Source organism: Sorex fumeus, unplaced genomic scaffold (assembly GCF_029834395.1).
Source record: "Sorex fumeus unplaced genomic scaffold, SorFum_2.1 ptg000037l, whole genome shotgun sequence".
Taxonomy (NCBI): Eukaryota; Metazoa; Chordata; class Mammalia; order Eulipotyphla; family Soricidae; genus Sorex; species Sorex fumeus.
This window is the reverse complement of record NW_026606094.1, coordinates 19048764-19076547: the sequence shown is the minus strand read 5'-3', so window position 1 is coordinate 19076547 and position 27784 is coordinate 19048764. Positions and strand designations below refer to the sequence as shown.

The window sequence follows — 27784 nt, the reverse complement described above, 5'->3', positions numbered from 1 at the left end:
CTCAGAGCCCACCGCCCACCCCTCAGGCCTGAGTGGTGATCCCACAAAAAAAGAGACAATAGACAATAAACAAACAATGTTTTATATTATTTAATGTGTAGGAATTTTGGAATTCCTAATGGGTAAAGACAAAAAAAAATGAAAATATTGTCATGTACAACAAAACACAATTTTAATGCATAAACCTTTTAAGAAAGGAATAAAGTAAAAATATATTTTCCAGCTTAATGCTAAAATTTTTCCAGCTCACTCTATTTCAAACAATGAAGAATATCATTATCAATAAAATCAGACTTCTAAATCAGGCTAGACTCTTAAAATGTTATTTACAACTATGAATCTTTGAAACAGTTTTCTCGACCTATCCTATGTCTCCTTTTCTGCTTCAATATCTATAATCTTGAGTGTTTAAATTACTTATTATCATGGTTACTAATAACATTGATTTCTTAATGTATACAAATATAAGAAAAGTTACAATCCCAAGACATTGAGGATACAACTACTGTTCAATTATTTTCTCTACAATGAATAAATTGCATGTCCTAAGATATTCTAATCTAAATATATATGATAAATAAATTCAGATACTGAATATACTGCTGACATTTGCATAAGGTATTCATGAGAATTAAAAACTATCAAAACTAAATGGGATGGAATTCAAACTTTTATCCTACTTAATCATATTATTATTCCAATTTTTTAATTCTGTATTTTCTTGGAATTTTTACATGAATAATTTTAGAAAAAGGATACCAGGCAACCTTTATAGCTATGGGATATGACTAGGGTTATGGATAAAGCCACAAAAAATGGTAACAGAATATACCCAAGACTTTACTTTGGTCTTCACTTAGACATGTAAATGTGAGATAGATCTGACTGAACAATTAAGTCCCTGCAGAGAAGCTATTTTTTATTAAGAGGCTGCCCTATAACTCTTAGGATATATTTTATGAAAAGGTTACGTTATTAAAGTTTTATAAAAGTTCTATAGGGCAAAGCTGGAAAACACCAGTATCTCCAAGTGGATTTTCATACATAAAACAATGTGAAAGTCCCGTATCTAACCTACAAGTATCTGATACCAGAAATACCCCTTCCCACCACTATTTAAAGACTTTTTTTCAAACTATTTCCTTCTAGTGACTTCTTCATATAACCACTGCTGCAACCTTGACCTTTCTATTCAATTCACACATTTTACCCTTACATAAAAAGGCAAAGGATCTCAAAGTGTAACACAGAAGAACCAGTAAAATAAAGTTAAAGGAGAGGAAGGGGGAATATAAGAGAGTGTATTAAACTTACTTGTTAGGTGTGCCCACTATCCCCACCTCAAGTCTGCTCATGACAATAAACAAGTATCAATGGGGCAAGTGGACTGGGCAATGTGGTGAGGACCTTTCTCTACTACAGCAAAAAGAAAAAAAAAAACTTACTTTTACTTTATTTCCAGGTCTACAACCAGTGAATTCTCACTCCTATTCTTACCCAGCGAATATTCTGTTGTCTTTTCATTCAACCCTGGCCATGTCCCTCTCTGCGTTGCCCCTGAAACTCATACCTCACATACATAGCTTCAAGTGAGGTAACCATATCTATCCCTGTGGTTTATCCCAATAGAAATGTTTTAATGCTATTTGCTGCTTTCCATTTTCCCCTCCCATTCCATCAACATTTGGAGTACCACTTGAATTTGGACATGGGAAGAAAAAGTTATTGTTCCCATAAAATATGTACAGTACCAATGATGAACTACTTAATTTTCAAGCCAAGTTATTTTAATATTTTGGGGATTCACTCAATTGTATAAAAGTAAATATTTGGATGAATGGTCGCCTTCTGATATTGTTTTCTAACTATTTCCCCACCCCACATTTTACCTTGGAATAGCCTAGTGGCCCAAAGCAGGTCAAAGGGCCCCCAGTTCAGAAATGGTGGTTTAGATCACCACTCTGAAATCTGGTGGACAAATTTCCAAGACCCAATGACAGGGATTCTAAAACTATACACCTGAGGTAGAATGTAGAAATTTTCAAAAAGGGACCCTCACCCTTCCAATTTAGTCTGGTGAACAACCATGTTTAAGAAGAACTGACAAATGCTTAAGTTTCTTTGAGTCTAACATTCAAAAATTCTATGCTGGAATTTTTAATGCATTTTCTTTCTTCTTTTTTTTTAACCACATTTTCTAATAAGAATTTACTCTGTGTAATTTCCACAGGTATTAGTACAGTTAAAACATGTTACTGATTAAATAGACCTTCATAATATCTAATAAATAATACAAAATAATAAACATTATTTCGTGACCACAACTGACTTGCTAGTAAATTTAAAAATGTTTGTAGACTTAATCACCAGTATTGGAACAGTACTTAGACCTCAAAGGAAACTCTTATTATTTCACTGGGATTGTTATGTATGAAACCAGACTTTTTTAAGTTTTCTTTTTCCACAGATTCTTATAAAATCACAGCTGTAATTTGACCTACACGTCAGAAGTAAAGATATAGGGGAATGCTCATTAAGTTCTTTTACTTCGATAGTACATAAATATCATGAAGTCTAGGAAATGCAGATTATTGGTGAAACTCAGGCCATTAAAATGCCAAAAAGTCTCATTCAAATGTTTATGGCCTGTCAGGTCCTCACCTGCTCAGGCGCACATTTCAGCTTCTCATTCATGAAAAGCAAGTACCTATTCAAGCTTTGGTAACTCCCCAAACCAATTCTCATTATAAACAAGTGTCCCCTTGTTTAATATTCAGATTTAAAGACATGTTTCAACATGTAAGAAGTAAGCAAGTATAAACAGCATTTGACATGATTACACATAAGTAGAATTAATTCAAGTGGCACCTATTCACTTATGAATAAATCAATAATATACGAGATGATAAAAGGTAAAAATAAAAACTGAATTGTGATAATCTTATCTTTTCAAAAAAATATAGTTGCTTAAATCTGACAGAATGTCATGATGGTGTCTGGCCATTTATTTCATTTCTCCAAACAACATAAAAATCTACAGTGGATGCCATTATGTAAGTGCATCTCTGAATATCAAGAATGATGCAATGGTTGCCATGGTTACTACTCATTTTACTGAATAAATTGTGGGCTGAGGCTTAAAGCATTTTTAGGAAAATACAGCACACTAGATTTCAACATCTTACCTATTTATGTCAGATAAATCTCAATTGCTACCTATTAAACAATAACTTAAAGGCCATATATGAGTTGACAACGTTACAATTTAAAAAGCTAAGCTTCAGTTACCATCGGGAAGACTTGCAAGTTTGAGAAATGAAACACATCAACCGCACGCAAAAGGACACTTAGTTTTAATCATCCAGAGTAACAGGAAAGGGCTATACGTCCAAACTGGTTGATTTCACGTGTCTATTTCCTTCGCTGTCATGATTTCGCCTCTCATCCTCAATTATTAACTAAGCGTTAAGATTACCAGTAGAAAACTGCTGACTTTTCAGTTCGTAATTAAGCTAAAGTAAGAACAAGTAAAGAAGAAAAAAAGAAAAAATGTTATCCCACATTTTGATACTTAGAAGAAACTTCTTCGGAGCATCTGAAATCTCTGGGAATATTCCGTGTCAAATGCTTATAAAATAGCTTGCCAAAAGAAAAAAGGAAAAATAAAAATAAAAACCCGTACTTGAAAACACGGAGTAAACTGGACGCCAATCCTAAAACCTTCCCCAGCCGCCAGGCGTAATTCTTCCTTGGTTTAAAGCTCTTCCAACAGGAGGGTTTCTCAGCTCAGGGGGTGGAGCGCCAGCCACTTAGTGTGCCCAGGAGCTTTGGGGGAGGAAGGGGGGATTGCATAGACCCCTCCAAACCCAACCGTATCTGCAGACCCTGCCCCCCTATCTCGTCCTGACCCCCTAAACAAACAGTGATGAAATCTCTGAGGAAGGGGGCGGGCCGTGCAGGCAAACTCGTCGCTCCAACAAGGTGAACACGGGCCAGCAGCCCCATCCAAGGCCTTCGGTGGTGCTGACTTCGCATCCCTGCAAGCCCAGGCGGGCGGCGGTGGGGGGGGGGGGAGGGGGTTGGGGAGGAACAAGGAGGCACCGTCGGGGCCCATCGCGATTAACCGAGGTGCGAGGGGGTTGGAAAAACAAGAGGGGAAGGGGGAGCTGGAGAGCTGGAGAAGGGGGGGGGGTCGCCGGGGCGCAGTGCGCAAGCCTGTGCGGGGCCACTCAGGCTTCCTGGGGCTTGTTTTGCACGCGTGGGTCTCCCCGGGCTTTTCCCCTCCAGATGCCGGGCAGAGAGCGACCTGCGGCTCCCGGGTGGGAGTGGGGGGGGGGAGGAAGAGGGAGGGGAGGGGGAGAGAGAGAGGGGCGAGAAGCTCTACGGGGGTTTGCACGCGACGACGGCGATCTCGGCAGCCCCCTCGGGGGAGGAGAGAGGGGACTGTAAGGGGGGCAGTGCTTGGAGGGTGCGAATTCAGTTCCCTACCCTACATCTTTCCCACCCCACCCCTTCACGGGCCCGTAACTCTCCCGAACGGGCCTGGAGGGAAAAAAAGGGGGCGGGAAGAGCGAACCCGACGCCCACTAAAGACGGAATCGGGGTGGAGGGGAGTGGAGGGGGGCGGGGGGCGACGTCGGGGCCTGCAAGAGGGGCAGGGGCTGACGTGCAGCACCTTGAGGTTGTAATGGTGGCCCCTGGAGGGGAGGGGAAAGGTGACAGGAGGGGAGGGGGGGCTGCGGGGCCGAGGCCGCCCTTCCCCCGCGCCCCGTTCGCTGTTTACCTTCGCGGTACTTCTTGCGGAGCCGCCGGTGGACGCTCTTCACCACTCCCGAGAGCTTCTCCTGCTCCAGCTTCCGCTCCTGTTCCCGGGGCTGCGGGGCGCTGGGGGGCCCGGGCCTTGGCTGGCGAGCTGCGCTCTGGCCATCGACCCCCAGATCCATATTGCTTGTTGCTGCCGCCGCCGCCGCCGCCGCCGCCGCCCCTCGGGTCCCCGCAGCCGCCCGCCTGAGTGACGGAGGAGGTGGGGAAGGAGGAGGCAGGCAGCAGCGGAGGCAGCAGCCGGAGGAGGCAAAGGAGCCCGAGAGACGGCCGAGGAGGGTGGCACTTTACCCAAAGGCACCAGCTGATTGGTGGGCCGGCGAGGGCTGGGCGGAAACGGAAAAGAGGAAGGGCCAATGGGCAGAGAGTGCCGGCGGCGCACCCGGTTGTTTGGGAAGGCGAGCAGCTGGAGGAGGCGGGGCCTGTGGAGCCAGCCGAGCCCTCCGGAGCGGGGCGCGGGGGGGGGGGGGGGGGGGGGGGAGGGGAGGGGGGAGGGAGGGAGCCCCAGAGCCGAGGGCGCTGCGCTGCTCCGCGCCCCTCCCCGGGTCCCGTGCGCAGGCGCTGCGGTGCCGGCCCCCCGGAGAGAGAGCCTCGCGCTTGCGCATCTGGCGACGGCTGGGTCTGGGCATCTCTCCACTCTCATTTACACCTTCGAACCATTCTACCTTCTGCCTTTTCCATTCTCATCCGAGGGTTGTGTCAGCTTCTTCAATGAAGCCCACCCCCTCCCCCCCCCCCCACACACACCCTGCACCCCGTCACACGTCGGTGTCTTTGAGCCGCACGGTTCTGAGAAGCACTTTGGCTGGGTCTTGAAAGCCCAGGAATTTGAACCTTTCCAAAGACCGGAGCACTGATGCTTGCCTTGGTGCAACAGCTCTTGGCTTGCTGATTTTATTCACTGTTCTGTAGTGCCAGTTTACTGGGCAAAATGAAAGTGGGGGATGGGGTGGGTGGGGAGGGGCAGAGGAGGATCCAAGACAATAGAACATGAGGGAGGATCTGAAAGGGAAAATGGAAAAACAGAGGCCCTCAAGGAACTTTCAACTAAGTCTGGTTGTAAAAGGGAAGACTGCCCTAGTCTTTTGCTTTTTTTTTCCACATTAGACCTCCACCACTTGAAAACTGGTTTAACCGGAGAGATAACAGAGGGATTAAGGTACTTGCTCTGCACGCAGTTGACCACAGTTAAATCCTTGACACCTGTTGTTGTTTTCCCTGATCACCTGTGGGACCTACCAGAGCACAGTGCCAGGAGTAGTTCTTGAGCACCTCTGGGTGTTGCACCAATCTGCCCCTCCCCCCAGAAAGCCCCACCCAAACTTATTTTGTTTTGGATGATTTCAAGCCCTTTCCCTTTGATGGTTTATTCTATGCAGAGTAAATCTCAGTGGGTTTAGCAGCCCATTCTTACTTCTCCCACCCCTCCTCTCCTCTCCTGGGAAGCAAATGGGGAGTGTGGCCACAGATTTGTGTCGCAGAAAGGTGGGACACTGCTCTTCTGGAGGCAAATTCCAATTTGCTCACTCAGAAGTGATACCAAGTCCGTGCTAGTCTCAAACACTCAACAAACTGAGAGTCCTAAAGGAACTGTATTGAATTTCAGGAGCCATCCTTCACCCACCCCACCTAGCAATGTGGTTACATGGATTACTCTGAAAATGGTTACAATGAACACCTTTTAATGAATCATTTTTATAAAAATGTATACAGCCTGAAGCATGCAACATTTTTTTTCTTAGACCATCTAGTAAATAATGACAACTCTGAAGAACAAAGGAAGCATTTTCATTGCACAAGGCCAGAGCAATAGTACAGCCACTAGGGCATTTGCCTTGCACTCAGGCAACCCTAGTTCTATTCCTGACATCCCACAAGGTTCCCCGGAGCACCACCAGGAGTAATTTCTGAGTGCAAATTCAGAGTAATCCCTGAGCATCACCGGGTGTGGCCCCCAAATCGAAACCAAACAAATAAAGCATTGACTACACACTCCAGAACACTCCAGGCACAAAGAGATGGGAAAGAAATGAAATTTAAAGACGGTGTGTGTAGAACAGGAAGACAGTTCAAAGGGATAAAGCACATTCTTTGCTACAGAAGCCCACAAATCAGTACCACGTGGCAGCCAGTGCACTGTCAGGTGTAGTCTGGTGGCTCCCAAGCACAGTTAGAGTGACCAACACACACAGGCACGCACACACACACATACTCCTGCCCTAGCACCAAAACTTAGGCGCAACATGGCATAGCCGGACAGAGTATCACAGAAGTGGTGGTCCTTGTCTGGGTGCCACTCAGAAAAAACTCTTTTTTCTTAAATAAAATAGTTTATCCACTGATACTGTGAATAGACAGATCAAACACATAAACTTGAAAAGTACTATTACAATTATGAAAAGAAACCTTCTGGGATAGTCTAAAAAGCTGGGGGTATGAAGGTCTTATTTGGGAAATTTCCTTTGGGAAGACCAGGGGGGTTGAATGACATGCTTCTTTTTTTTTTTATTTATTTATTGAATCACTGTGGGAAAGGTTACAAAGCTTTCAGGTATAGATCTCAGTCATGCAAATATCAAACACATTTCCCTTTACCAATACTTATTTTTTACCATGAAGAACCCCAATAAAACCCCACCCCCGACTCCTCCCAGTCCCTGTGAGGCAGATGAATTCTGGTTAACACTTTATCTGCTTTGATTAGATTCATTGTTTCAATAAAAGATTCACCACTATTATTTAGAGTTTACCCCCCCCCCCCCGCCCAAATCAGACATGCTGAAGAAGCATTGTGAAGTGATTTGCTTTCTACAGCTGGGTTCAAGAATTAAATGTTGGTTTTGGATTTCTGCTATTTTACTTATTGACCCTGGAAGTATTTCTACTGAAAGTCAGATAGTTAAGAAATTGGTTTCTGTGCTCTGGAGTTGTGGCCGTGCTGGAGAGCCGCTCGCGGGGGGCAACTGGTGACCTCGGTAGGGCGTGAAGGACGGACCGGAACGCCCCCCTTCCCATGAGGTTTTAGTCGCCCCCACATCCCCGGCTCATACCTGCTGTCCACAAGGCTCCCATGTGGTCGCCATCTTTCTTTCCAGAGGGAGGAGGGCGGAAGGGACCAACACCCCTTCCCCTCCGGACAGACATGATGGCCTGGATTAACGCATAGTCCTTTCACTTTTCTGCTCCAAGCTGCTGGGTTCTGCATTAAGTCCTTGTGCTTGTGGGGCTGTGGCCCTGCTGGAGAGCCATTCGTGGGGGGCAACTGGTAGCCTTGGTAGGGCATGAAGGACGTACCGGAACACCCCCCTTCCCATGAGGTTTTAGTCGCCCCGCACCTCCGGCTCATACCTGTTCTCCACAAGGCTCCCATGCGGCCACCATCTTTCTTTCCAGAGAGGAGAGGGCGAATGGGGCAACACCCTTTCCCCTCCGGACAGACATGATGGCCTGGATTAACGCATAATCTGTTCACTTTTCTGCTCCAAGCTGCCGGGTTCTGCATTAAGTCCTTGTGCTTCTGGGGCCATGGCCGTGCTGGAGAGCCGCTCGCGGGGGGCAACTGGTGACCTTGGTAGGGCGTGAAGGACGGACCGGAACGCCCCCCTTCCCATGAGGTTTTAGTCGCCCCCACACCCCAGGCTCATACCTGCTGTCCACAAGGCTCCCATGTGGCCGCCATCTTTCTTTCCAGAGGGAGGAGGGCGGAAGGGATCAACACCCTTTCCCCTCCGGGCAGACATGATGGCCTGTATTAATGCATAGTCCTTTCACTTTTCTGCTCCAAGCTGCTGGGTTCTGCATTAAGCCCTTGTGCTTCTAGGGCTGTGGCCGTGCTGGAGAGCCGCTCTTGGGGGGCAACTGGTGACCTCGGTAGGGCGTGAAGGATGGACCGGAACGCTCCCCTTCCCATGAGGTTTTAGTCGCCCCCACACCCCAGGCTCATACCTGCTGTCCACAAGGCTCCCATGCGGCTGCCATCCTTCTTTCCAGAGAAGAGAGGGCGAATGGGGCAACACCCTTTCCCCTCCGGGCAGACATGATGGCCTGGATTAATGCATAGTCCGTTCACTTTTCTGCTCCAAGCTGCTGGGTTCTGCATTAAGTCCTTGTGTTTCTGGGGCTGTGGCTGTGCTCCAATCTTAACTCTGATTTTCAGGGAGAAACGTTGGGTGGTTTACTTCCCATTGATCACTTTGTATATAGAGAGATGTCGTGTGGCCGCTTAAGCAGCCGCACGGTTTTGAGGAAAAGTCCTAGTTCCCGCATACTCGAGCTGTGCTTGTAGAGGCTTCTGGTCACCGGCGTTCCATCTGGGGGAGGCAGGATGCGGTACCTACCCCATCTGGGACTTCCCGATGATCTCGGCTCTTTTTGGAACCTGTTTTTGTTTTTTTTCCCTCCGGAAGCTGTGGATCCCGCCCTCCATGTGGCCCTTCTCTTCCGGCTGTATGCTGTAAAGATGGTGCTGGGGGGCGGGCTGTGGGCGTGACTTCCGGAATCAGAGGTTACCTGGGAGCTGTAGTCCCGGCAGATTTGAGAAAAAGTCCTAGTTCCTGCATACTCGAGCTGTGCTTGTAGAGGCTTCTGGTCACCGGGGTTCCATCTGGGGGAGGCGGGATACGGTACCTACCCCATCTGGGACTTCCCGATGATCTCGGCTCTTTTTGGAACCTGTTTTTTTTTTTTCCTCCGGGAGCTGTGGATCCCGCCCTCCATGTGGCCCTTCTCTTCAGCTGTATCGCTTCTTTGGATCTTCACATATTTTAATATGTATGAGAGACAAAAAGAGGTGAAAATAGTAAAGAGAATTACAGTTTGTCATTTTATTCATTTTGAAATGTTCCTTTAAAAAGCATTCCTTCACGGGTATATGGTGTCACCAGAAGGTCAGTCTGTACCTGTGAGGTGAGTGCATCAGCAGCCTGATGGCGGCTTCAGACTTCCAGATTCCCCAAAATTGCTGCTGTGCCTTTGGCCAGACCCCAAAAACTTGGGGCAAAGTTTACCAAGAAAGTTAATGGCCAAAAGTTAGGTATGTGGGAGACACGCCCACAAACCACCTCTGGCTCATCTATATAATTGGAGGCATGGCCTCTCTGGTTCCTAATTGAACTGCTTAATGGCCATGATCCCAGAGACTCAGAAACAAATCTCGAAACCAGTGGCTTTTGGCAGAAATGCATCCGGTCCCTGCAGTAGGTTACCGGTGCTGGGCCAACCCAGTTGGGAATAGGTTTTGTGCCTTGGTCTGTTCCCCCTGGCGGCCCGGTGGCCGCCATCCTCCAGAGGCCATTGGACAGTCAGGCTTGGGCCCATAGTGACGAAACTTGGGCCTCATGGGATGGGAGTGGAGCCGGTCCTGTCCTCCCCGTTCCAAAGAGACCCCAAGTCATCGTCCACGAACGGCTTCTCTGGCTCCTGATCAAACTGCTTAACGGCCATGATCTCAGAGACTCAGAAACAAATCTCTAAACCCAGCGGCTTTTGGCAGAAATGTGTCGAACCCCACAATAGGTTACTGTTGCCGGTCCACCCCAGGGGGGAAAGGGTGTTGTCCCTCCGCCTGTTTCCCCCTGGCGGCTCAGTGGCCATCATCCTTCAGAGTCCATTGGACAGTCAGGTTTGGGCCCACAGTGACGAGACATTTTGGGCCTCACAGGATGGGGGTGGAGCCAGTCCTGTCCTCCCCACCCCAACGAGACCCCAAGTCATCGCTCACGAATGGCCTTTCTGGCTCCTGATTAAGCTGCTTAACAGCCATGATCCCAGAGACTCCGGAGCAAACCTTGGAACCCAGCAGGTTTTGGCAGAAATCCCTCCAGATTTAAGTGTTAAAATTTCAGAATTTCAAAATCGCGCAGCCACTACTGCAGCTACCCGACATCATGTGTTATTCATAACCAGCAATAGAAAACAAATTGTCTACTGTTGTCTTTGCAGCATATCTGAGTGTTGGGGTAAAATCTCAAATAATAATGGTGGGTCACGTGTCAAAATATTGAATGAGATCAAAGTAGAGAGAGAGTAATGTGGAAATCATCTACCTCACAGGTAGGGGGAGGGTATACTGGGGTTGTTGGGGGTGGAGAATGGGCACTGGTGAAGGTATGGGTGTTTCATTGTATGACCAAGACTTAGACCTGAAAGCTTTGTAACTGCTCTCACAGTGATTCAATAAATAAAATTTTAAAAAATGAAAAAAAAAAGTAAGGTGGAGTTCATGCACATTTCAATCAGCTAACCAATGGCTGAATAAATAGCAGTACTCCTACATAAAAAAAATTGAATGTGATCAAAGTAGAGAGAGAGTAATCTGGAAATCATCTGCCCCACAGGTAGGGGAAGGGTGTGGGATGGTAGTGTACTGGGATTGTTGGGGGTGGAGAATGGGCGCTGGTGAAGGTACGGGTGTTTCATTGTATGACCGAGACTTAGACCCTAAAGCTTTGTAACTGCTCTCATAGTGATTCAATAAATAAAATGATAAAAAATGAAAAAAATTCCTTCATTCTACTACTATTAAATGCATTGGGAGATGGGCATTGGGCCATACCTGATGATGCTCAGGGTTTACTCCTAGCTCTGTGTGCAGGGATCATCCCTCAGGTACTCAGGGAATGATACAGGGTGCTTAGGATCAAAACTGGGTTTTTTTCCCCCTTAAGAAGATCTACCAGTGTACATCTTAGATATTAACCCTTTATCAGATGAATGGTGGACAAAAATCCTCTCGCAATCTATAGTTGTCTTTTATTCTGGTTCTCATTTCTTTTTCAGTGCAGAAGATTCTCAGTTTGTTGCAGTCCCATTTTATTGTTTACTTCCGTTTGTTTGGCCAATAGCATAAATCACAGAAGATGCCTCTATTTTCACTGTGTTCTACCTGTGTTTTTCTCAATGTAATTTATGGTCTGATAATGAGGTTTCTAGTCTATTTTTATTTGACTTTTGTATATAATGTTAGAAAGGGGTCTGGTTTGTGGTATTTTTTTTTTTTTGCATATGACTGGCCAGTTTTTCCAACATCATTTGTTGAGGTAGCTTTTCTTGCTCCACTTCACACTTTTTGCTCCTTTTTTTTTTTTTTTTGCTTTTTGGGTCACATCCAGCGATGCACAGGGGTTACTCCTGGCTTTGCACTCAGGAATTACTCCTGGTAGTACGCAGGGGACCATATGGGATGCTGGGAATCAAACCATTTGCAAGACAAACACCCTGCCCGCTGTGCTATCACTTCAGCCCCAACTTTTTGCTCCTTTATTAAAAATTAACTGTCTATATACCTACGGACCTATGTCTGGACTCTCAATTCTATTCCACAGGTCTGAGTCTGTCATTATTCCAATATCACACTGTTTTAATTACTACTGCTTTGCAGTACAGTTTGAAGTTGGGGAAAGAGTTCCAGATCTTATGTTTATAGCTCACAGTTCTGTGTCTAGCAATTAAGTAATCATAAATTAGATAGCTAAATTTTATTCTAAATTTTTGTTAACTAAAAAATAACAAGGCCAACATGTCCTGCATGGTTTGCTTATAAGGATCATGGCATCTGGCCACAATATACAAGGGAAGTTTGAAATGTTCCTCCATTATAATTAGCAGTATTGGAAAAAGTCTGTTAAGGTAGTATAAGAATAGGATTTTCCACTTAAGAAAAATTACTGACCTACATTGCTGGAAAGAGGATTCATTAAAGGTAGTTGGTTTAGTACCACATGCAGTGAGTGCTACGCACAGGAAACTATTTGCACTTTTGTAATGATGGAATTTTCTTTACTGTAAATATCTTTTTTCTTTTTCTTTCTTTTTCTTTTCATTTTTCTTTCTTTTTTTTTCAGTAAAGCAAGATGTCTTTTATTTAAAGTTACTTAGAAAGATGTGAGGGAAGAGAAAGAGAGGGAGTGTTTGTTTAAGAGAGAACATGGACATCTCCAGAGTGGAAAAAGCAAGCAAAGATACAAGCAAGCGAGATACGTGTTTAAGGAATAAAACAAGCCTAAAGAGCAAGCCTCTAAATATTTTTTAAAATTGTCTTGTAATTATTTTAAGTGGTGATTTGGAAAAGGGGTGTTGAGGTAGAATGGTATTTACTGATTCACTGATTTGAACAATACAAGCAAATCTAGGAATTTATAATGATTTCTATTAAACCCTTGAATGCTAAATTTATTATATTCAGTCTTTGTCTTCCTGACCAACTTCTGCATCTTTCCTGATGTAAATTCAATGTGCCCCAATAGCTTCTTAGGTTATAAAACCATTCAATTTAGGGGAAATGTTCTTGGCAAGGAAGTATCTTGTCCTATGATTTACATTGAATAATTATAAGGAAAACAAATTCCTATAGTAAGAAATAAAGCATTTGCTACTAACAATAAGAGTAAGTAAATATTAACCAGAGGCAAAAATTGTAAGCTTTTTAAAAAATCATGGTAATATCAAGATATAATGCAGCAACAAAAGCATTTGGCTTGCCAGTGACCAACTGCAGGCAATTCAATCAGTCATCTTAACCCCTATACCATCTCTCTTCTGACAGTAGTTTTTTATTTTATGTTTTTGGTGAGGTCATGTATTGGGGTGGGGGTCACACCCTTTGGGGCTCAGGATTTGCCACTGGTTCTATGCACAGGGATCACTCCTGGCATTGCTCAGCAGATCATATGCAATGCAAGGAATGAAATTTGGCTCAACTAAGTGCAAGGTAAGAGCTTTACCTACTGTACTATCTCTCTGGTCCCAATGGTGTACTTTTAAATAGATAAATTAAAGAAAGCAAAAATGCAGACTAGATAACCTGAAGAAACGTAGCTTAAATTGGATGATTGGGACCCCCCCCGCAGGTATCCTTTTCAGCCTTTGTATCATTAAGAACTTCTAACCTTCCTGTGTTGAAAGATAATGTAAAATAGGCCCTTTAGAATTAAAAAAATTAACTAGTCAGCATGAGAAAAAAATTTAAAGGTAAACATTTCTGTTAAGTTGAAGAGAACACTGCAAGTTAAGAAAGTGAGCAATAGTGAAACATGAGGTTCTCACAGATAGAATTGTGCTTAAGTTACAATGTTAAAGCCCATTAAGGAAGTAAGGTAGTGATTGTGCCCCAGATTTAGTGTCTTAAAATAATGACAATAATTTCTTCACATAAAATTCTGAAATTTAGGTGGAATTGAGCAAGCTATCAGGTCTATAGCTTAACTGCTTCTAACTTTTAAGAGGACCTCACTCACATTGCTGGTGTGAAGGATGCTGGGAACTCAGGGCCATGGGACTTGCCTGCCATATGGGGAGTTTGGACTTCTCATGGCATGGTAGACTCCAAGTTGTAAAACATTTTCAAGTTCCCTAACTTGCTCCTTAGCATGGATATTTCCAGGCTCTCTTCAGGTGACTGACAACTCTGGATCATTTCTCAATTTGTTTCCTCCACTTTCAACTTCTTCTCTAGGCTTTTTTCTTAATGTACATCTTATATTTTCTCCAAGACAAAGAATAAGGACATTTTCTCAGAAAAACTTTTCTAATTGTTGATAAAGCTACTTCCTTGGGGTCGGAGCGATAGTACAGAGGGTAAGGGTTTGCCTTGCAAGTGGCAGACCCAGGTTCGATTCGTGGCATCCCATATTGTCCCCTAAGCACTTCCAGGAGTTAATTCCTGAGTGCAAAACCAGAAGTAACCCCTGAGCATCGCTGGTTGTGACCCAAGGAGGAAAAAGAAAGCAACTTCCTCATGAAATCTGATAGCTCTTAATAGCAGTACAAAAATATACTATCATGGTATTATTTACATTCCTTGTATATAGAAAGTGAATGAGAACTTTCTATCCAGAAAATGAGTGCACTTCTAATCATACTGTTCTTGACACAAAAACCAAAGGACGTGGGAGATGACTGAAATGGCTGGAGAACAAGCAGAAGTCTCGGGTTCTTATCTGAAACAGCTTAACTTTCTCTCCTACTCATTGTCCCCTAGGTAGTGCAAAATTCCAGAGGTATTACAATCTCCCCATGAACGTCACCAGGTACAAATCCCTCCAAAATAAAATACCCAAAGCCCATATCTCTACATCATGATGATACAATGATATATCACAATGACAATGACATAACATGGTGACACAAAGCTATAGAGTGAGCAAAATTAATACTGTATGGCAGGGGTGGTGACAGCTGGGGCATTCTAATATACATTTTAGGATATATAATTCCACTCAAAATGATGTATACCTTGAACTTAAAATGATCCTTTAAAAATCTAGTTGAGAAGATGTTTACCTGTACTACTAAAGAAGAATTTAAATTACTCATTAGGTATAATGAGTTTGGATCATTTATTTTATTACATTTTTTAATGTTTTTGCCCCACTTCTTATCGCTTGTCTTTCTCACTGATCCAAAGAAGCAAAGACTTCTTAGAATGTTTAGTATCAGTAAGGTGAGCCTAGAAAATGCAAAACTAAAACTAGTTAGCATGAAAATAATCAGTAGGAATGTTTATTAACCTAATTGTCTTGAACTGAAGAGAAAACTGAAGGAAATTTAATAGTAATTCTTTTTCAGAATCACATTAGCTCTATCAACACAGAGTTGTGATCAACACATTAATGAATTTTGTCCTCTATTTCTCTGTATATTTGCCTGAAGAGTAACAAATATACTATTATAGTAAGAAAGAAAAACTCATTCAAACAGAATGTTGATAGGGAGTAAGCTGAATCTGTAAATCAATGAATTAAATTTTATAAAATGTGTTGACCAACAGATGTGTCAGCATCTTCATTGTAGTTTCTTTTCAAGATATTGCCATGATTTCAGTTTGAAGGAGTTTCTGAACTTTTTACTCAAGGTAATGAGCCAGTTAATAGGAGACTGGGTTTTGTGTAGGAAGCAATTACCCCGATTGATAGGAAACTTTAGAAAATGAGCACAAGCTTTAATGAGATCTGCAAAAAGGTCATGTGTCTAAGAGCTGAGATGGAGTAAAAAGGAATGATGGTGGAAGAAATAATTAGAGACAATGCCATGAAAACCAATGGAAAGAAAGATGAGATATGTTCTCTACCTTTATCTTTCTAAAAGGCCACAATTAATTTATTTAAAGTAAGATCTTTAGACATTCAAGAACCAGAAATACATGGTTCAGTTGGAGTTTTGTCAGTGACTTAGTGTTTGTTAAAGTCAATCTAGAGAAAATGTTTCAGTTGAACAAACCATTATATACTGATACATATTTTAGATTCTAGTTTATACTTATTTTTGAAAAGACCAGGTCATAGTAACTGCTTCTGCTCCCTCTTGTCTTGACCACTTTTCAACTCACTCTAATTTGTTTGCTTGTTTTTTTCCCTTCTGGGCCACATCTGACACTTCTCACAGGGCTGACTCCTGGCTCTTCAATCAGGGCTCATTCCTGAATGTCTGGATGACAATATATGGTGTGCTGGGGTTTGAACATGGGTCTGATGTGTGCAAGGCAAATGCCTTACCTGCTGTACTATCTCTCAGGTCTAACCTCACTCCAATTTGATTTCCACTCTCACCACTCTACTTAAATAGTTCTGATAAAGGTCAACATTGATGTGATTGTCAAATATGTTAGCCTGTTCTCTGCTCTCAATCTGTTTTTCCTCCTAACAAAATTTAAATTGTTGATCATTTTCTTGCTTGTGAAGTTCTTTCTTGGTTTTTTGGAGAGTGATCTCTTATTCTTTCCATATTTCTTGGACTGCTCTTTTTCTCCAGCTATTCTGCTGGTGTTTTCCAGGAGAGTTACAATCTTTCTGCACTCTTTATTATCTCCCTGAATCATTTCATGCAATCTTATTGCAATCATAACTATTACCTACTTGCTTCTCAGTTGTTTCTTAAATTTTTTGATCTTCAAATATGTTATTGAAATTGCAATAATTCTTCAGGCTCAGTATTGTCTATTTAATTTTTGTTTTTTGTTTTGTTTCCAGTTTTTCTTGTCACAGCTATTAACAACCTTTTGACTATTGCCCAAGTTAGAAATCTTGAAATAATATTTCTTCTTTTTTTGCTTTTTATATTGTCTATACTAAAGTCTAGTTCATTTAAGCTGAGAAATATGTCTGGTATCCATCCATGAGTTTTCTTTACTCCCAGTACTACTAGTACTATCACAATCCAGGTTTTCATTATATTTTCCTCGAAAATTTTTAGTGCTTCCTGAGTGAACATATCTCTTTCAATTTGTTCAATTCTCTGTTACTAGTTATCCTTTATATTGCTGTTAGTTATTATTTTTGAGTGATGGATTTGATCAATCTACTTCATGTTACAATTATTTTCATGATTTGAAACTTAACTGAGTAACTTTTTAAAATATTATTTTCTATGAATTTTGTTGCTGTTTCATCTGCCAAATCTCTAGAAACCATACTTACTGAATGAAACTCCACTGTCAAGCCATAGTAGATTGAAACAGGAATTGATAACTGAGCCAAGCTACTCATTCTCCCTCCTGTGAAAAAATAAACTTAGGGTGTATAGTGTTACCTTACTTTTAGATGTGAGGTGTTGGAGTAATGGTACAGCAGTTAGGGTACTTCCTTGCATGTGTTCAATTTGGGTTATATCCCCTGCACACCATATGGTCCCCTGAACCTTCAGGAGTGATTCTGAAGCAGAGCTAGGAGTAACCCCTGAGCATTGCTGGTACGACTCCAAAACCAAAGATAAAATTTTAAATATTTGTGAAAAGAACAAGAAATAAACAGACTGAGACATAAAAGAAGAAAAAAGTGACAGAGTAGAGATAGTGTTCCAGCTCTTGGCCTGCTGCTACTGCTTCCTGGTCTTTGATTCAATGAGACCCCTGTATTCTTATATTAAGCACACCAATCATTTACTTATTCAATTTGTTATCATGATAACTAAGTATTTGCGACTGAAATGGTTATAAAAACTAAATTCAAACTCTTTGGCAGCATATGATAATCTTTGAAAAAATGTTTTTTTAATCTTAAATTTTTATCTCTTGACTGCCTCTACTCTGTTAAAGTCTCAAAAGACATGACAATCTTATGTCTCAATGGGATCATCTCCTTCCTTTTCTAATTATACTTTCTTCTCAGAAGTTCAAGTATTCATTGCCTTTTCTGTATTTATTGATAGTTTTATCTTTCATTCCACTGTCATCTCATCACCTACTATACCCTCTCTCTTTCTCTCACTTAGATTCAGTCTCTTAAGAATATTCTTAGTTACCATCTTCCTTTCCCGGACTTTTTACATTACATTATAGTATGTTATAGTATTTCACATATATTTATTTCTGACCTATATGATGTATTTGTTTAATTTATGATAGCAATACTTTCTTTCCTGAACCATCTTTTTTTTATACTTCAGCATCCCCATCAATGTACAAATTGACTCTGATATCTCCTCTAGATCTGAACAATTATTTAAGACGTCATTATTTTTTTTCTGATTTCATTCAAAACTACCACTTTTCTACTCCTGCTTACTCTATTGTCTTAGTTTTATCACCCAAATTTTATCTATTTTTTTAGTCAATATCACCAGTAGCCTTAATTTTTCCATGTCTGACAGACACTTTACTTCCACGCAGTGTCATTGGACATATAAGATCACTTCTTGACATATTCTCCTTCAAAGGAGATTTTTATATTTTTAATACTCGTCTCCCCCCACCTTCCCTTGTCAATATCTCTGGTTTCTTTTCTATCCTAACTAGAGTATAAAATTTATCAGTTCTTTCCCATGTAAATAATATTTTCCTAAACTTCCAATTCTTATAAATCATAAATTGGAGATATTATTAATTCTTTTTTCTTCACCCACATTCAATCCCTCACCAACTCTTATTACTTCTCTTTCTAGGTGCATTCAGAGCTGCTCACCATTAGTCAACTCCACTGTAATCATTGTAATTCATTATCCTTATCATTTGTCATCTGGGCTTCTATAAATACTTTCTAACAAATCTCCAATCCCTCATTTTTATCAACCACATGATCTATTTTATATATCAATTTATCACTGTCACTGTCCTCCCGTTGTTTATCGATTTTCTTGAGCAGGCCCAGTAATGTCTCCATTGTGACACTTGTTACTGTGTTTGGTGTATTGAATACATCACGGGTAGCTTGCCAGGCTTTGCCGTCCAGACGAGGTACTCTCAGTAGCTTGCCGGGCTCTCTGAGAGGGGCAGAGGAATTGAACTCGGGTTGGCCATGTTGGTTGCTTGCAAGGCAAACACCCTACCCGCTGTGCTATCACTCCAGCCCATCTATTTATATATCACTTGTATTGTGATATTTTATTGCTTAAAATAACTAATAAACACATATATAGTGTTAAAATAAAATTCAAATGTGCTACTGTGGTTACCAGTCTGTGAATTTAATAGCTCCTCCTACTCCACTTTGAATTTGTTCCACTGTCATTGGTCAACTGGTCAGTAGGTTATTTCATTTCCTGAAGTCTGCCAAGTTCTTTTCAACCACAAGTATTTTAAATATGTTCTTTCCTCTGCTAGAAATCCTACATACACTTTGCATTCTTGGATTCTTCTCATCAATAAAGTCACAGCATAAACGCTTCCTTTATAAAGAGTTATTTCCTAACCAATATAAAATAGTGCTCTTCACCAAAACTAAATCCTCACCCTAAAGTCCTCATCATATTTTAATAATTTCTGTCATAACAGTTAATATAATTGTGATGATTTGTTTCTCTTTTCAGCTTCATTCCTCAATAAACAGTAAGGTCATTGAGCATTATAAGACAGCATTATTGGGAAAACCGAACAGCTACATGTAAAAAATAAACTCTGACCTCTACCCAACACCATGCATAAAAGTCAGATCAAAATGGATTAAAGACCTCAACATCGGACCTGAATCCATAAAGTACATGGAAGAAAACATAGGCAAACTTTCCATGACATTGAAGCTAAAGGCATCTTCAAAGATAAAACACTGCTGACTAAACAAGTGGAAGCAAAGATTAGCAAATGGGACTACATTAAACTAAGAAGCTTCTGAACCTCAAAAGAAACAGTGATCAAGATACAAAGACAGCTCATGGAATGGGAAAAACTATTCACCCAATACCCATCAGATAAGGGGCTAATGTCAAAGATATACAAGGCACTGATAGAAATTTACAAGAAAAAAAAGCCCAACCTCATCAAAAACTTGGGAGAGGAAATTAACAGAAACTTCCTCAAAGAAGAAATCCAAATGGCAAAAATGCACATGAAAAAAGTGCCCTACATCGTTCATCATCAGGAAGATGTAAATCAAAACAATGAGATATCATCTCACACCACAGAGACTGGCACACATCCAAATGAACAAGAGCAATGAGTAATGTACTTTTTAAATGTGAGACATTATCTTATATCCACACTATCTGCATGTATATAATATATTTAAGTATATACTATATATGTATGTATATACTGTATATCGAGAGAGGAGAGATAGGTATCCATACACACACACACACATACACACACACACACACACACACATATATATGTCTTAAGAATGAGGAACATATTCCGATGGTAACTCTACCAAAATAGCGATTGTATGTAGGAAGTGTAGATTTTGACTAGAATGGAAATAAAGTAACTTTTTAGACAAATTGGAGTGATAGCACAGCAGTAGGGTGTTTGCCTTACAAGTGGCCAACATGGCCGACCCAAGTTCAATTCCTCCGCCCCTCTCGGAGAGCCCGGCAAGCTACCGAGAGTATCTCTCCGCAGGGCTGAGCCTGGCAAGCTACCTGTGACGTATTCGATATGCCAAACACAGTAACAACAAGTCTCATGATGGAGACGTTACTGGGCCCACTCGAGCAAATCGATGAACAATGGGAAGACCGTGATACCGAAAACATTTCATATATTGCTTGAATTGATGCTTATGTAGTTGTACTGAACTTTTTTTTCTTTTGGGATCATACCCGGCAATGCGCACGGGTTACTCCTGGCTTTGCACTCAAAAATTATTCCTGGCAGTGTTGGGTGGACCATATGGGATGCTGGGAATGCTGGGACCCAAGTCAGTTGAGTGCAGGGCAAATGCCCTACTCGCTGTGCTATTGCTCCAGCCCAGTTGTACTCAATATATTATAACTTATTTGTGTGTAGATTTTGTCTCAATGAAAATGGTCTATCTATAGACTTTATGTTTATTTATAAAATTTAAAGTGTTCAGCACCGTTAGAGAATGTGAAACTATTGTATACCATTATTGTACAAGAAAAGTCCCCGTAGTTCTCCATGTAATCAAATACAAATACTAAATATAGAAAGTAAAAAGGATATATGAAAAGGGAACAAGAAATTTTCCAGTCTTACAATATGTCACTTGCTTGTGAAAGGGAAACTAAAAAGATATTTTTTGTTCCATACTAATAATATTTTTGCCTTCAGGATTAAAATTCACATTCAATGAAAAAGAATGAAAACTGTCCACTCCTTTGGAAAAGGTTTAATGGCCAAGTATGCAGAATAAGTATCAGACCTCTGTAGTTTATAATGCATATATATTTGAAATAAAGACATTTACTAGTATATCTTTATTTTATTTTATTTGTGGTATATTTTTAGGTGGAGACACATAGAACAAAGGTTTACTCCTGCCTCTGTGCTCAGCGATCACTCCTGTCCATGATCAGGGAACTATACTGAGTATAAAGGACAGTGCCTGGGTCGGCCAGTGCAAAGCAAGGGTTCTACCCATTATACTATATATCTAGCCAGCTTCTAAAATGTCTTTTTCATTTAGTCATAGTGTTTTTCACTATGCAGAATGTTTTAAGTCTATGTAATTTTTGCTTCCTTTCTTTGATATTGGAATCATGTCCCCCAAATACACCACTGAGACCAATGTTATGGAGTGTACTTGGTATGTTTTCTTTTATGTATTTTATAGTTTCGGTTTTTTTACATTTAGGTCTTCAATTCACATGGAATTAATTAATATGAAATTAATGTATGTCTTTAATTCACATAGAATTAATTTGTGTGTGGTATGAGATAATGGTCTAACTTTATCCTTTTGGCATGCGACTCCCCAGTTTTTTTTTCCCTTTATTTTATTTTATTTTTTTAAAGTTGTAGATTTACAATTTTTTGTGCTTTGGTTTCAATTATACAATGATCAGATACCCATCCCTCCACCAGTGCCCATTTTCCACCACCATGGATAATATCCCTCCCACCCCCATCCCCCCATCCCCCCTGTCTCTGTGGCAGGGCAATCCCCTGTGTTCTCTCTCTCCTTTTGGGTGTTGTGGTCTGCAAAAGAGGCATTGAGTGGCAAACATGTTCAGTCCATAGTCTACTTTCGACATGCATCTCCCCTCCTGGGAGGATCCTCCAAACATACTTTATTTGGTGCTCCCTTCTCTATCTGAACTGCCCTTTCCTCTAGGATACCTGGCTGGCCTCTAAGTTATGGAGTAATCCTCCTGGTGCTGATCTCAGCTATTCTTGGGTATTAATCTCATACTTTGTTACTTTATATCCCCCAGATGAATGCAATCTTTCTATGTCTATCCCTCTCTTTCTGACTCATTTCGCTTAGCATGATACTTTCCATATTGTACCACTTGTATGTAAAGTTCATGACTTCATCTTTTCTAAGAGCTACATAGTACTCCATTGTGTAGATGTACCAAAGTTTCTTTAACCAGTCATCTGTTCTTGGGCATTCAGGTTTCTTCCAGTTTCTGGCTATTGTAAAGAGTGCTGCAATGAACAAACAAGTGCAGATGTCACTTCGACTATACATTTTTGCCTCTCTGGGATATATTCCCAGGAGTGGTATTGCTGGGTCAAATGGGAGCTCAATTTCTAATTTTTTGAGAATCATCCATACTGTTTTCCAGAAGGGCTGAACCAGTGGACATTCCCACCAGCAGTGAAGGAGTGTCCCTTTCTCGCCACATCCACGCCAGCATCGGTTGCTTTTGTTCTTTTGAATGTGGGCCAGTCTCTGAGGTGTGAGATGGTATCACATTGTGGTTTTGATCTGCATCTCCCTGATGATTAATGATGTAGAGCATTTTCTCATGTGCTTTTTTGCCATTCGGATTTCTTCTTTGAGAAAGTTTCTGTTCATTTCATTGCCCCATTTTTGGATGGGGTTGGATGTTTTCTTCTTGTGGAGTTTAACCAGTATTCTGTATATCCTGGATATCAACCCCTTGTCAGATGTGTTTTCGGTGAATATCCTTTCCCATTCTGTAGACTGTCTTTGTATTTTGGTCACTGTTTCTTTGGAGGTGCAGAAGCTTCTTAGTTTAAGATAGTCCCATTTATCTATCTCTGTTTTCACTTGCTCAGCCAGTGGTGTGGCATCTTTGAAGATACCATTAGCTTCAATGTCATGGAGGGTTTTGCCAACTTTATCTTCAATGTACCTTATGGTTTCTGGTCTGATGTTGAGGTCTTTAATCCATTTTGATCTTACTTTTGTACATGGTGTTAGGCAGAGTTCTGAGCCTATTTTTTTGCATGTAGCCGTCCAGTGATGCCAACACAATTTATTAAAGAGGCTTTCCTTACTCCACTTCACATTACTTGCACCTTTATCAAAGATTAGATGAGCATATGATTGAGGAGAGATGTCAGTGTATTCAACCCTGTTCCATTGGTCTGCAGTTCTGCCTTTGTTCCAGTACCATGCTGTTTTAATTATTACTGCTTTGTAGTACAGTTTGAAGTTCGGGAGGTTGATTCCTCCCATTTTCTTTTTCCCAAGAATTGCTTTAGCTATTCGTGGGGGCTTATTGTTCCATATAAATTTCAAGAGTGTTTGCTCCATTTCTTTGAAGAATGTCATGGGTATCCTTATAGGGATTGCATTGAATTTATACAATGCTTTCGGTAGTATTGCCATTTTGACAATGTTAAGTCTCCCGACCCATGAGCAGGGGATATCTTTCCATTTCCTCATGTCCTCTTTTATTTCCTGAAGTAGCGTTTTGTAGTTTTCTTTGTACAGGTCCTTTACTTCCTTAGTTAAGCTGATTCCTAGGTACTTGATTTTCTGGGGCACAATTGTGAATGGGATTGTTTTTTTCATGTTGCTTTCTTCTCTCTCACTATTTGCGTATAGGAAAGCCATGGAGTTTTGGGTATTGATTTTATAACCTGCAACTTTACTATACGAGTCTATTGTTTCTAGGAGTTTTTTGGTGGAAGTTATTGGGTTCTCTAAGTAGAGTATCATATCATCTGCGAATAGTGAGAGCTTGATTTCTTCCTTTCCTACCTGAATGCCCTTAATATCTTTTTCCTGCCTAATCGCTATTGCAAGTACTTCCAGTACTATATTGAACAGCAGTGGAGAGAGTGGGCATCCCTGTCTCGTCCCTGATCTTAGAGGGAAGGCTCTCAGTTTTTCCCCATTGAGGATGATGCTTGCTGTAGGCTTGTGGTAGATGGCTTTAATTATGTTGAGGAAGGTCCCCTCTATACCCATTTTGGCTAGGGTTTTCATCATAAAGGGGTGCTGGATCTTATCAAATGCTTTCTCTGCATCTATTGATATGATCATATGCTTTTTATCTTTTCTTTTGTTGATATGGTGGATTATGTTGATTGATTTCCGAATGTTGAACCATCCTTGCATCCCTGGGATGAATCCTACTTGGTCATGGTGTATGATCTTTTTGATGAGTAGTTGGATTCTATTTGCTAGTAGTTTGTTGAGGATCTTTGCATCTGTGTTCATCAGGGATATTGGCCTGCGACTCCCCAGTTTTCTTCGCATCATTTGTTTAAGAGATTTTCTCCTCTCCATTGTATGCTATTGGCCTCATCATATGTGAATCTATTTCTGGATTCTCAATTCTAGTCTTTTGTTCTGAGTGTCTATTTTTATTTTATGACCATGCTATATTTTGATTACTATAGATTAGTATTATTGTTTGAAGCATGGGAATTAGAATTTTGGGGCCTGATCCTACACTATTTTTACCACCTCTGGATAACTTTGAATAAATGAGGGTCGTTTTTGGTTTCATACAAATTTCTATAAATTAGTTGTTGGAAGAATGCTATTGGAATTTTGATAAGGAAAATATTAAGTGTAAAATTGTGAACGGCCTAACCCTCCAGCTACTCTCCTTAGAAATTAGAGTAATTTTTAAGGAGGTAAATGAAGTTAAGTGATGTCATAAGGATGGGACCCCAAGCTATTAAAATTAGTTTCTTTTAAGAAGACGAAGAAACAACAGATTTTTTTTCTCTCCTGCATGAATCAACAGAGAAGGTCATGCAAGGATATTGCCAAATCAGTCTTTGCTCAGGAACAGAGCTTCTCCCTAGAAACCAAATTTCTCAACACCTTGATTATGGATGTTTTTGTTCCACGAGAAAATAATTTTCTACTGTTTTAGCATCCCACCCCCGAGTTTGTGATCTTTTGTTATATGAGTCATATCAGACTAATGCATCAAGATTTAAACCTTCTGGATTACATATTATGTAACTCCTGGTTATAATAACTAAATTTTACAATTAACAGATATTTAAAAGTCCTTGGCATGATAATAATTGTTCCTGAAATTTCCTCTTCTCCATCTTTTTATTTAAAAGTTGTTCAGATGTACAAATCAGGAGGCAATGTTTTAATCACATCACCAATAAGAAAGTAATTTGAGAAATACATAAAGGACATGATTTTTTATATTTTTGAATTATTCTAAAATTCTCTAGAAATGTGAAAAAACTTATAGCACAATTTTATCCCTGTAATTTAAAATCTGGTATGAAACTTTCTTGGTTTCATAAAATGTCAAATGTGCCACTCGATTTTATCTTTAGATGTAGATATCACTGAAATTCAAACAGAAGATAGAGAAAAGAATTTTGAAAAATCACTTGTCAGTTTTATGCTTACTCTAGAAAATGGGGATAGTTTTGGTTTTTCTGGTTTTTTTTATAGTAGGTTTTTTTTATAGTAGGTTTTTTTTATAGTAGGTTTTTTTTATAGTAGCATTATTCAGTAAATAAAACCATTTTTCCCACAAGAATCTGCAACCAAACATCATAACTGATTGTGTAAAATTTTATAATACTAGTATATATGAGTCACTTTCATTGTGTTATGATATGTTGGAGCATAATACTGGTTCATCATCAGTATTCAATCAGTTTTCACATACAAAAGAAATAACTTTAAATTTAGAGGAGAAAATCATAAAAATATATGGAGGAAAACATAAAACACATTGGTATCTCCTGGGACTTGAATCTATCAACAAGGAAAATAAAAGCAAAATAAGCAAATGGCAAGGCTAGAGAGAGAGTACAGCAGATAAGTCGGCCACCCCATGTTTGATTCCCTGGTATTCCCTGAAGTCTCCTGAGCCCTGCCAGGACTTATCCCTCGGCGCAGAGACAGGAATAATCCCTGGGCAGATCTGGGTGTGATCTCACAAATAAACAAATGAAATTACATGAAACTAAAATGTTACTGCACAACCGTAAGTTAAAATAGTTTTATCATTGACAGAAAAATATTCTTCCTATTAATGGGAGAAAATCTCACAAAAATGGGCACTATTCAACTAAAATAAATTACCCGATCAAAAGTGAAATACTATTGTTACTAGAAGAGATGAAAAAAATTATTTTGCTTTAATAGGGATTGAACTGGAGGGCATCATGCTAAGCAAAGTAATTCAGAAAAAAGACAAACACTGAGTGATCTCATATCTGGGATGCAGAGAAGCAAAGTAAGGAAACACAGTGTGCAATAAAAACAGTCTTATTCCTTCTTCTCTGACCTCAAAACTGAGATTACCAAGTTAGGGAGAAATGGACAGGAATTGTGGCAGGGTCCAATAAATTGTGCCCAGGAATAGTGGCATTGAGTGGTACATTTGGTATGGTGACATTGTATTCCTAAAATATACAAATATTTACAGGTTTGTAAACTAACATTGTCTCTTCCCCTAGAATGTGTGACTGGGTGGAGGGATGGGTATTTGATCATTGTATAATTGAAACCCAAGCACAAAATTCGTAAGTCTACAACTGTACCTCATGGTGTCTCACAAATGAAAAAAAAAAAACCAACTAACATTGTCTCTAAAAACAAACAAATGAAAAAACAAGTTAACTCATTTTTTTTTGAGAGGGTCACACCCAGTGATGTTCAGGGGTTGCTCCTGACTTGGTACGCAGAAATTACTCCTGTCAGTGCTCATCGAACCATATGGGATGTTCAGGGATTGAAACTGAGTTGGCTGCATACAAGGAAAATGTTCTACCTGCTGTTCTATCACTCCAGGCCCACAAGTTAACTCTCGTAAAGAAATAAGGTCAATACAGTACTTTGTTCTAGGAAAATAAAATAAAATAATATAAAATAAAATAAAATCCTAAAAATTGTGTGTAGAGAATACCATGTATATTTTGATTTTTGTACTTAAAGATACTATCGTGTCACTCTTCTGTATATTTTATAACATACTGGATATATCTTATAATCTCAATTTAATGGACCTATTTAAATAAATGTTTATTTAAACCTGAATTTAGGGGCTGAGAGATAGTACAGAGTTTGTGGCACTTGCCTTGCATGTGACCAACCCAGTTTTGATCTCCAGTAACTCATAAGGTTCCCCAAACACTCGTCATGAGTGAACCATAAGCACCGAACCAGGAGTAATACCTGAGCACTGTCAGGTGTTTAGGATTAAATAATAAAAGAAACAATGTATTTGCTAAATAACAAAATGACTGGGCTATATATGGAATGGACATTTAGGTGGCTACTGAAGTTTCCTGTAATTTTTTCTTACATTATGTGCTTTAGTTTCCCTCTTTTACAGATGATGAAAGAAAATTTCATAGAAACTGATCTTAGAAATTTCTTAAAGAAGCTAAAAATTACAAACATTGACATCATTTATTTCCCTGTATTTGAATTCCACTGTG

General features: G+C 40.4%; 1 protein-coding gene across 1 annotated transcript in view; it reads right to left on the bottom strand.

Moving 5' to 3' along the window:
- The window catches only part of BMT2 (base methyltransferase of 25S rRNA 2 homolog), a 60502-nt gene extending 55410 nt beyond the window's left edge, over positions 1–5092 (bottom strand). The window contains exon 1 of the mRNA XM_056118324.1: positions 4784–5092. Coding sequence (XP_055974299.1) covers positions 4784–4943 — 160 coding nt within the window. The 5' untranslated portion in view covers positions 4944–5092. The remainder of the gene's footprint in view (positions 1–4783) is intronic.
- Positions 5093–27784: the final 22692 nt, after the last annotated feature.